This window comes from Oenanthe melanoleuca, chromosome Z (genome assembly GCF_029582105.1).
Source record: "Oenanthe melanoleuca isolate GR-GAL-2019-014 chromosome Z, OMel1.0, whole genome shotgun sequence".
Taxonomy (NCBI): Eukaryota; Metazoa; Chordata; class Aves; order Passeriformes; family Muscicapidae; genus Oenanthe; species Oenanthe melanoleuca.
Genome location: NC_079362.1, coordinates 73957906 through 73968956, shown reverse-complemented (window position 1 = coordinate 73968956; position 11051 = coordinate 73957906). Strand labels below are relative to the sequence as shown.

The window sequence follows — 11051 nt, the reverse complement described above, 5'->3', positions numbered from 1 at the left end:
GTCCCTGTGCACAATCTGTGGGTCCCTGTGGCTGGTTTCTGTGTCCCTACAGTGGACCCCACTCACTTAGGGATGGTCTGTGGGGTTCCCATGAATGGTCTGTGTGGCCATGGACACTCTGTGAGTCCCTGTGGATGCTCTGTGTGTCCCCATGGAGTGTCTGTCTGTCCCTGTGCCGTGTCTGTCTGTACCCCTGCAGTGTCTGTCTGTCCCTGTGCTGTGTCTGTCTCTCCCCATGCAGTGTTTATGTACCCCTGCAGTATCTGTGTGTCCCCCTGCAGTGTCTGTGTGTCCCCCTGCAGTGTCTGTCTGTCCCAGTGCAGTGTCTGTCTGTCCCCATGCAGTGTCTGTGTCTGTCCCCGTGCAGTGTCCGTCTGTCCCCGTGCAGTGTCTGTCTATCCCCATGCAGTGTCTGTCCCCATGCAGTGTCTGTCTGTCCCTGTAAACTGTCTGTCTGTCCGTCCGTCCCCACCGACGCTCTCTGCGTCCCTCGGCCGCCCCCAACCCCCACCCCGCCCCACCCACACGGACAGGGCCCCGCCCACAACCCAGGCGCGCCTTGCGATTGGTCTCTGTAGAGGGGGCGTGTCCCTTCGTTGTTTGTCTCTCTCGGTGATTGGCCGGCGCCGCGGGGCGTGTCTCTCCTCCCATCTTTCCCTGTGATTGGCCTGCGTCGCGGAGGAAGTGTCCCTTCACCCATCTCTCTCTCGCTGACGGCTGGTTTAAAAGGGGCGTGTCCCATCTCACTAGCTATCCCGGTGATTGGCCGGCGCTGCCGGGGCGTGCCCCTCAGCCGTCTCTCTCTCGGTGACTGGTCGGTGTTCTGGGGGCGTGTCTCTCCGCCCATTTCCCACTGTGATTGACCGGCGCTGCGGGGGCGTGCCCCTCAGCCGTCACTCCCTCGGTGATTGGTCGGTGTTCTGGGGGCGTGTCTCTCCGCCCATCTCCCGCTGTGATTGGCCGGCGCGGCGGGGGCGTGTCCCTGCTGGTCGCTGCGCGGCGCGGCGCCGCCTCAGCGCGGGGCAGCGCGGCCATGGCCGAGGCCGTGCGACCCCCGCGCCGCGCCCGCACCCGCCCCAAGGTAACGCGGCAGCGGGCGGGGCTCGGGGCCTCCCCCGCGGACGGTGGTGGCAGAGGGAGCGTCCCGCGCGTGGGGCTGTTTGCGCCAGGCCGTGTTTACATCTGTGTTTGTGCGGCCTCTAATGGTGGAGGGTGGAGAGTGGGGGAGTGTGTGTGGGTGATGATGTTGTGTTGATTTTTTTTTTTTTGTTTTCGTAAAAAGGTTCCTGCTGGTTCCTGCTCTGTATCTATGGATTTGTGCCGGAGGGTGGGAGGTGTGATAGGCCTTGTGCTGTAGCAGGAAGTAAACAAGGTTTTTATTATGTGGTCGTTCGGCCTCCTGAGGGGTCCTGTGTGCTGTGGGAGAGCTGGGGCCGTGTGCAGCAGTGGGACTGATCTGCATTTACAGTAGGTAAATGGGGGTGCTCAGCTGCACAAGAGAAGCTCCAGGGAGAGCTCAGAGCCCCTGCCAGGGCCTGAAGGGGCTCCAGGAGAGCTGCACAGGGACTGGGGACAAGGCATGCAGGGACAGGACACAGGCAATGGCTCCCAGTGCCAGAGGGCAGGGCTGGGTGGGATATTGGGAAGGAATTGCTGGTGGGAGGGTGGGCAGGCCCTGGCACAGGGTGCCCAGAGCAGCTGTGGCTGCCCCTGGATCCCTGACAGTGCCCAAGGCCAGGCTGGATGGGAATTGGAGCAGCCTGGGACAGTGGAAGGTGTCCCTGCCCATGGCAGGAGGTGGAATGAGATGAGCTTTAAGTTCCCTTCTAACCCAGACCATTCAGTGGTTCTGTGTTGCTCCATCTTGTCCACGTTTGGCTTTGAAATGCTGAGAGCACGATGCTCTGTGTAGCACATGACAGTGCTGCTTCTTCATAAGTTAGTCCTGCAGTTTTTAAGTATCATCCTTCCTAGGTTTTTATCCTGTTTTGAGTATGTTCCTTGTTCCTGATATTAGTAGTGACAGCTTTCTGAAGGCTTCATTTTCTTTACATAGAATGTTTGTGGGAATGATCTGAACTGCCTCACAAAGTGGAAATATTTTCCTTGGTTTCTTAACCTCTTTATTCTTGTCCCTATGGACGACCATATAGAGCAAGGACATTCAAGTCATGACTGTCAAAACTCTTTGAAAACACTGAATTAATTGGCCAGTGTTCTGTAAAACCAGGGCTAAATCTAAATGTCAGGTGTGGGTGTGCTTCCTGAATGGAAGGCAAGTCAAGATTGCAGGGAAAAACAATCCCAGAAGAGCTACTGTGTCATTGTTTGGTTTTGATTCAGCCCCCTGGCGTGTGCAAGGCAGTTAAACCTTCAAACTGCTGCCTAAGAGAATTGGTTCCCTGCAGGAAGGTGGTGAGTCATGGATGACACTGCTGTTTCATTAAGGACATGTGTATGGTGACTCTAGTCTTTAGCCATCCCTTCCAGGTGAAATTCACTGTGAAACAATTCAGAGGAGGTGTCACATGTGAGAACCTGGATTCTCCAGCGCTACACATGACCCATTTCTGGTATTTCTGTTGCTATTATGGTGCTCACCTGTGTTAATACCCGGGTGTGCCTGAGGATGCAGTTTGCAGGTCAGTCACATTAAGGACTTTTCCATTCCCGTGCCACAGAAAAAGCTGTAATCCTTTGAAAAGCTGGAATTCTTGTGAGCTGAGAAAAAGGCTGGCTCAGCTACAGAGCTGCCAAGTGGTGGAATGGAGCCCAGGGCTTTCTGACAGTAGTATCCCCAAAGTTAAACTTGTGCAGCACCAGCAGCACCAGACTGATTCAAACACAGTGAGGTGGCAAAACCAGTGCACTTAAATGTTGAAGAGGAGCCCCTGTGTCTGCATGTTTCTGTGTGTGGCACTCAGGTTGATGCCTTTGGATTTTAGCTTTTATGTTTTTCATATATTTGTAATCCTGCAGTTCTTCAGTGATTCTAAACTCCACATCCAGTGTTAGCAGCTCCTTTCCTGTTTTGGTCAGACAAAACAATTCTTCTCTAGGCCTGGGAATCAGGGACACCTCACTGCCTCTGGCCCCAAGAAATGTAAACAAAAGTGAGTTGGGGGGCAGCAAACTTGGGGTAAATGTCTTTATTACCTGAAACTGTAACTGGGAGATTAACCCCCAATATGCAAATGGACCAAATTTATAAAAGTTTGTGAAACAGTGAAAACCTGTGACCCACTGTCCATTTTTGGGTGTAGCCCCTGGGAGCTTCATCTGCCCCAAATGTACATGAAGGCCCTTCAATAAATACAACTGCTTTTTATTCCCTTAATTCTGTCAGCATGCTGGTTTTAGGTAGTCCCAAAAAGGCATCAAGATTATTCCAGATGTGTTTTCCTGAAAAGTTTCCTGAAACGTGTCCTTAGAATTTGAGGGCTATTGATGATGTTCAAGGAGAAGAGAGTGGTCAGGCATGGGGCAGGACTAAAGACCAGGTGCCATTTTCCCATGTCTGGGAGTGTTCCAGGACAGGCTGGTCGGGACTTGGAGTGACCTGGGATAGTGGAAGGTGTCCCTGCTTATGGAAAGAGTTGGAATGAGATGCTCCTCAAAGTCCTTTCCAACCCAAACCCTTCTGGGATTCTTTGATATGTGGCAGAATTCTCCTCTGTGGTAGTTTAGTTCAGAACTTGATATCTCTCATTCTTTCTCAGATGAAATCTCTTCAAATGATTTTTTTTTTTTTTTTTTTTTTTTTTTTTTGCCTGGAAAAGTGAGAACTGAAAGGCACATCATAAATTTTAAAACCAACTGTGTCTGTGAGGGATGCAGGCTGATACTGAGAGATACAGGAAGTTTATTCTTTATTGTGTACAAGGACTTCAAGAGGAAATGTTGAGATTGTAGAGGGGAGAGGACCAGCATGTGTTTGTGAAGTATGTGGATCAATACACTGTATAAATATGATTTAGTGATAGAGTATCCTGTGGAGATTATTGACTTTGAGGTAATTGTCAGGAGATTCTTATTATGACAAGTCTGGGCTTTAAAAAATTGCACTGGTGTATTTTTAGCCTCTCACCTGCAGCTTTAGCTAGTGAGTCAGAACTGTGTTGTGATCAGAAGTATTTACAGGCTTTAATACACCAGAAAACAGTATGGAAGCAAAGCCAGAGTACTTTTTTTGTAAAGGAGCTGTGACCATATGTTCAGAATAAAATTAGCCTTGAGATCAAGGTGAGTTAGTGCTGTGATTTGGGCTATTTTCATTTCTAATTTCTCTTAAGGCAAGAACATTCAGATATTTAGTAAAAATATATGTGATACTGTGTGCAAGTTTCCAAAACTGTCATCTTTTCCCTATTATTATTTCCCCATATTAAAAGCTTGTACTCATTTTACCTGTGTTCATTGTTACCTTATCTGGGTCATCCAAAACTGGAGCACTGTGACCTAACTCCTCAGTTTTGCTCCTAATAAAGTGCTAGGTTTACACAGTTTACAGATTGGCTAATCACTTTGCCAGTTTTTTGTTTTACAAGTTGGCAAATGATTTACAGGTTATCAAAATCTTAGTTAATTTCCTATGCTCTGCTTTTGAGAAGGAAGCTAATCTATACCTTAGATTAGTTTTATGGGAATTACTTACCCTCAAACAAATTGTAATTTTAAATTGATTTGCAATTCTAATGGCACTATTAAGTTTTTCTACATCTCCAGTGTGTATTGCTTGCTGAAAATAGGTACTTCAGTAATTGTTCAGATGTTACCATGGTTTTAGAATGAAGTTAGTGTTGCATTCCAGACTTGCTTTGTTTTGAAATTACTGTTTTGAAAATATTTTCCCAGTCACTAAAATATTCTGTAAAACTTAAGATGGATCTGGATCACAGAGTAACTTTTATTTTTTTTTTCCAGTCAATATGGTGAAATGGAGTAACTCTTCTTAGGTATCAGGGTCCTGTTATGTTCATTATTTTCTGTGTTAATGAAACAGTCTGTCCTGTGATATTTATAGATTTTTACTTAGAAATGTTGAAGCCTTGTGCAAGAGGTGACCAAGAAAACACACACTGCTAGACAGTCTTCATAGAGCAGCTAGGGAACAAAGATTTGTTAGGTATATTGTTTTTATCTTTAGTATTATGAAAATTAATATGCTTAAAAAGGCTTTTGGAGTTGTAATGTTGATAAATACTACTTTTGGTATTGGTGGGATTGGAGATACAAGGTGGAGAGATTCACTTGGCAGTGACACTGTTAGTTTTTTGTTTTCTTAGGAAAAGAAAAAACGAAGTAATGAGGAGCACCAGGTACAAGAACCTGATGATGTTTTCCTGCCTCGTGTGGCAGAAGGGTTTTCTCAAGCCAGGAGAGCACCAGTGGAACATCCTGGAGAATTTACAGAAATTCAGCTCAGAGATGAAGTAGACAATAGGACAGCTATAAATGATGTGTCTGACATCCCCCAAAGTCATTTATCTTCAGCAGATGAAGGGGCTCTGGCAGTGACTCAGGAGCCACCCAAAGATGCAGAAGACATCAAAGCTGGTCCTTCCCAGGAGGAATGTGTGCAGGGTGTTGAGAAGAGCGAGAAGAGCAAGTTGGACAAACCTCAGAGCCCCGTGGAGGCAGCTGCTAGCGGATCTAGAAATTCTGATTTATTGAGCAGTACCTTTCAGCCCAGTGCTGCTCCCTCTCTTTTAGTGATGGGCTTTGTACAGGGCAGAAAAGCTGAAAACCGACAAGACTTCAGAGATCCTCTCTCCTGCTCTTCAGAGAAGCTTCCCCTCAGCAGCTCACAGCGCCCTGAGAAGCCCAAGGCGCGCGTCCCGCGCCCGGTTTACCCGGACCTGTCCTTGGAGCTGTCCTACGAGAAACCCACCATCATGGCAGTGAAGCCCCTGCTGCACCACGAGAGGCTCTACCCAGAGCTCCCCTCCGAGCCCGAGCTGGTGCCATTCACCAGGGAGCAGCTGAAAATCTTTGAGCCCTGCTCCTGGCTGGAGAACGTTGACTCCTACGCGGAGGAATTCGAGAGTGTGGCTCACCAGGACAGGCACGAGTTCTACGAGCTGCTGCTCAACTACCTGCGCTGCAGGAAGCAGCTGCTCCTGGCTGAGGCAGAGCTGCAGGCCATGGCAACAGACTGCCAAAATGTGAAGGGGAGATTATGGACTTTCAAGGAGCAACAGAAAACTGTGCAGGTGCTGTTGCTAAAGCTACTTGTGAACCCAAACTATTTGCAAATTGACTTTACTTGCTGCCAGGTTTATCATAGTTAAGCTGTTTTGTTGTTAAAGAATCACAGAATATTAAGGATTGGAGAGGACTTTAAAAATCTAATCCCAGTTCTGTCTTCCATGTCTCCCACTAGACCAGATTGTTCAAGGCCTTATCCAACCTGGCTTTGAGTGCTGCTGGGATTGGGAAAACCTTCCTGGGCGACCTGTGCCAGTGTCTCACCACACTCACAGAAAAGATTTTTTTTTTTCCTAATATCTAACCTAAATTTCCCCTTCTTCCAGTTTAATCCCTTTAGTCCTTGTCCTGGCACTACAATTCCTGATAAAGAATCCTTCTTCAGCTTCCCTGTAGGTCCCTTTCAGATACTGGAAGGTGCTGTGAGGTCTCTACACTCCTTCAGGCTGAGCAGCCCCAACTTACTCAGCATGTCTTCATAGGGAAGGTGCTTCAGTCCTCTTACCAATTTCTTTGCTTCCTCTGGACTTCCTCTGGCTCTAGCAGTTCCAGAGGTTATTGCCTCTGCTTTCTGTCTCTCCACTGACCCCCAAAACTTCAGAATATAATCCTCTTGAGACTTAAGACAGTTTGTTGTTTGATTTTTGACCTGTGATGTGTGGAGGGCAGTGAGGTATGTGTTGGTGGTTTCATTTGGGGTCAGAAAGGATGAACTGTGCACACCCAGTTCTGTGCGTAGTGTCAGATGAAGTTTGTACCATGTACTCCAAGCAAAGGTGGGGACAGGAGGGGGAGTGACTGTAGCAGTGATGTCCTGCTGGCCTCCTGCCAACTGTAGGAACAGTTTCCATTGATGCAATAACTTGTTCCATAATTGTAGCTGAGGTTTTTCTTACTTCCAGAGTGGGCAAAGTACACTGTAATATTTTTGTCTTCAAGCCAGAGGGCTTTATGGAGCTCTTTGGGGCACACATCAGAAAAGTTTCCCCCAGACTCCTTCTGTGACATTTGCCTTTGGAGCTCAGTGTTACAGTGGGAGTGAATGAAATTGTTCTGATGCTGTTTATAGCCCACACATCATCAAAATTGTCCAGAGATGCTGAACACCTATGCACAGGGTAGATTTTACTGTTTCTGTGAATGCATTTCATCAGAGTTGAGGAATTGAACACATCTGAATTCTTTCCTTTTTCTTGGGGAATAACATGGAGCCTCACTGGATTTTAAGGTTTGCAGTGATAATTTTCTGTCCAAAACCAATTTTGGCTTCACTCCTGCATCTTCTAAGGTCATCACAGAGTTGTCTAAGATTGCTTTATTTCATCCCAATGCACTATATATTTATTGTGTGTACAGAAGAATTGTTGTCTTTATACCAATTTAAAATTTTTATTCTGCTAATTTAAGAAACACAGAGATGCTTTCAAGGCAAGCTTTCAAAGTGCTGGCTCTTAGGAATGCTTCCTGATTGCATAAAACAGTAACAGGAATGTTATTTATTGTAAGAATAACAAGAATGTTATTTATTGTAGTTTTCTTGTGCTGAAGAAGTAGAGATGAGGCAGAGGAAAACTGACCTGAGCTTTTAATTTTAGTTTCAGAAAATTTTAGAGTGCAGGTAGTTTCTGAACATTTTAAACATATAATGGGGAATTGCTGCAAATTACCAGTTTTGGGAGTGTGGGAATATTTATCTTGTTCCAGTGAATGTTTTAGCTTTAAAATAGCAGATCCAAATATATATGGAAATCTCTAAACTATGAAGCAGGTGCACTCATTGGGAGTGAGACACCTGGTTTTGTTCACCTCTCTCAGTGCTGCAGGCAAATCACTCCTGGCTGTTTCTAAACCTGAATTAGTGAGGGTTTATAATACATTTTTTCTTCAGGAGTCAAGGATATGAATCTTAAGTAAGCAGTAGTTCTAAAGAGCACATAGGATATTGCCAAATGTTTGTCTTTTCCTTTATGAAATATCCCCTTTTATGAAAGCTTTGAGATCTGTTTAGGAGAGGGTTATATCACGATTGATTTCCGTTAGGGTGACCCAACAAAATGTCAGAACCGCTGCCATAAAATCTTTGCTCTCTTTCCCAGGGTGTGTGTGCAGATCAGTGCAAGGTGACAGGTCACCACCGCTACCAGACAGTGGAGCTGAACGAGAGCGTGCTGGGCGAGCTCAGGAAGCTGTTTGAGGCCAAAGCAGAGCACGTGCACCAGACCCTGGCCCTGCACTCCTACACCTCGGTGCTGTCCCGCTTGCAGGTGGAGTCCTATGTTTACAGGCTGCTCAGCAGCTCGTCCCTGCTGAGATCTGTGGCCCTGCAGCAGCAAGAGCAAGGTGGGTTTGCTGGTCTGGACTGCTCCCAGTCCTGGCCAGGGTGCCCAGCACCTCGTGCAGCTGCAGTTTTGGAGTCTTGGGGTAGAATTTGTGTACTGGGGTGTTTCTACTCTGTTACAAAAAGCTGTTGATCTGATGTAGGGATCAGTGAAACCTTTTTCTCACAGGAAAATGTCCAATTCCCTTGGCTTTATCACTGGGTAGCAAAAGCTGACTGCAGGAGTGACATCTGCTGTCTGAGCTGCAGACAGACTCTGGTTACTGCACAGAAACTCTGTGTGGATGGGACACCCAAATTCCCAATCTTTTGTTGTCCAAGGCAATATCTAATACAGTTCTTTTTCCCAATTCTAAAATGAGCTGGATATTTTTCCTGCTTTACTTCCTCTTGGAAAGCCATTTTAAATCTTAAGCTCTTAATATCTTGAATTATCTTTTTGGTTTTCATCCTCACTTTTTTTTTTTAGTTCGTGCCAGTATAATCTTTTAGCTAAAGTATTTCTCCTCCTCCTGCCCCATGTATTTTTCTTTCTTACTGCTCCTCCCTTTGCACCCCACCTCCCAGAAAGTTTATATGCATAGTAAATAGTGGTTCATGTAAAGCTAATGTTGAGGGAAGGCCTTTTGTGAGAGTAACCATAGTATATTCTTCTTATAATTAGTGTCCAGAGCTTAATTATAAGATTAAGGAATGTACTCTTAAGTATTCTTTTCTGACAGATTTGGGACCCAGCTGTGTTGAAATATCTTGGTGTCTGCAGATACAGAGAGCAGTTTTGTATGCAGCCCCACACCCATTGTTCATGCTGCTACTTCTTGTCAAAACTTCATTAATTATGTTTTTAATTTACAGTTTCAAAGCAATCTGAAAATCTGTCTTCAGACTTGAGCCACTTGAAGGAATGTATCAGTGTCCTTTTCAGCTTCACTCGCAGGGTTATTGAAGATCCTCAGTTTCACAGTGACCTTCTCATGTGGCTGCAGAGACTGGTGAGGGAGTAGACATGGATATATCTCATCCAACACACACGATGAATATGGAAATTATTTCTGGAAATGTTACTGTTTTGTTCTGTGTCCCATGGGTAATGGGGTTTTTTTTGGTGGGGTTTGTCCTACTTGAGGAACAGAATCCCTTAGCAGATCTTTAGAATTGATTCCCTTGTCTGACAAAGTCAAGCAGCACCAGTGATGACTGGCACCTGAGCAGCCAACAGTGATCACAGTGAACTTAATTATACTCACTGTGCTTTTACATATTTTGAAATTAGAACTGTTCAGATTTGTCATGTTTGAGAAACTTTTGTTCCTGCCAGTTTCTGAATAAATGAGATTTTAATGCAGTTGTAGGAAAAAAATTACACCAAAGAAAACTATCTGTGGTTCATGAGGCAAGCAAACAGATTTTAAATATTGTTCTCCTGTAACATACTCTGAAAATTCAGGTTTCTTAGAAAGTGTGAGAAAAGAAATGAACAGTATTACTCTAGTTATCAAGATTGTAAGGAAATGAACTTCAAAATGATTTACTTGATTTCAATATACTTCCTTGTAGGTGTCTGTGCTGCAGAGAATTGGCTGTCCAGGTGACCATCTCTTCCTCTTCAACCACATCCTTCGGTGTCCAGCTGGCATCAGCAAGTGGGCTTGTCCATTCATTCAGGTGTGAATGTTTAATTCTTTACTGTCAGCAGGTTGGAGTGGTGTGGGTAGGAAAGGAGAGTGGCTTGTGTCTGCTTAATCCCTCATGACCCACACTGCCTTTCCAGGTGTGTGGAATCCTGGTGGCCGTGAGGGTTTTGTCAGGGAATGCATTTAACCATGAAAGGCCAACCATGTGCAGGTTAACGGGGAAACACTTTACTCCTGACTGGAGAGATTCTATGCAAGGGAGTCAAGGCCTTATGCAACAGTTCTTTGGGAGTGTTCTCCAAAAAGTGGAAAGCATATCTAGGTTTGAAGCAGCAGCTATATATAAAAAGTGAGATTGGAGTCAGCTGTGTGATGTGTAAGGGATCAGGAGGACCAGATTTTTTATGTCCTATACAATGAAGTGGGACTGGTTTCCCTGGAAAGTTCAGGGACAAAGGGAAGGATTTACATGGTCTTGGTCAGAGGGAGTGCAGCTATCCAAAGGCATCAGGGTATTCTTTCAAAGAGCATATTTGCTCTTTTAAGGGGAGAAAATGTTGGAAATCTAGTCACAGGAAAAGGGCTTCAATTTCACTAACAGGAAAGGCAAACAGTGCAGCAGAAGAATAGAATAGAATAGAATAGAATAGAATAGAATAGAATAGAATAGAATAGAATAGAATAGAATAGAATAGAATAGAATAGAATAGAATAGAATAGAATAGCTTGGGAAAGACCTTTAGTATCATTTAGTCCAATGAATTTAATGTGGTAGGATTTCATCTTCTCCTTTGCTCAGTGTCTGAATTACCCCCAGTGCTCAGACCTATATGTGGCACAGAGAGATGTTGTCTTTTTCTTATGGAGCTTTT

The 11051-nt window shown here is 45.2% G+C and overlaps 1 protein-coding gene across 2 annotated transcripts in view; it reads left to right on the top strand.

Moving 5' to 3' along the window:
• The first annotated feature begins 984 nt into the window (after positions 1 to 984).
• Positions 985 to 11051, top strand: part of EPG5 (ectopic P-granules 5 autophagy tethering factor) — a 61657-nt gene continuing 51590 nt past the window's right edge. For both annotated transcript variants that reach the window (XM_056514062.1, XM_056514061.1), the window contains exons 1-5: positions 985 to 1081; positions 5286 to 6212; positions 8304 to 8547; positions 9401 to 9537; positions 10103 to 10210. In XM_056514062.1, the coding sequence (XP_056370037.1) occupies positions 1034 to 1081; positions 5286 to 6212; positions 8304 to 8547; positions 9401 to 9537; positions 10103 to 10210 (1464 nt within the window). In that variant the 5' untranslated portion in view covers positions 985 to 1033. The remainder of the gene's footprint in view (positions 1082 to 5285; positions 6213 to 8303; positions 8548 to 9400; positions 9538 to 10102; positions 10211 to 11051) is intronic.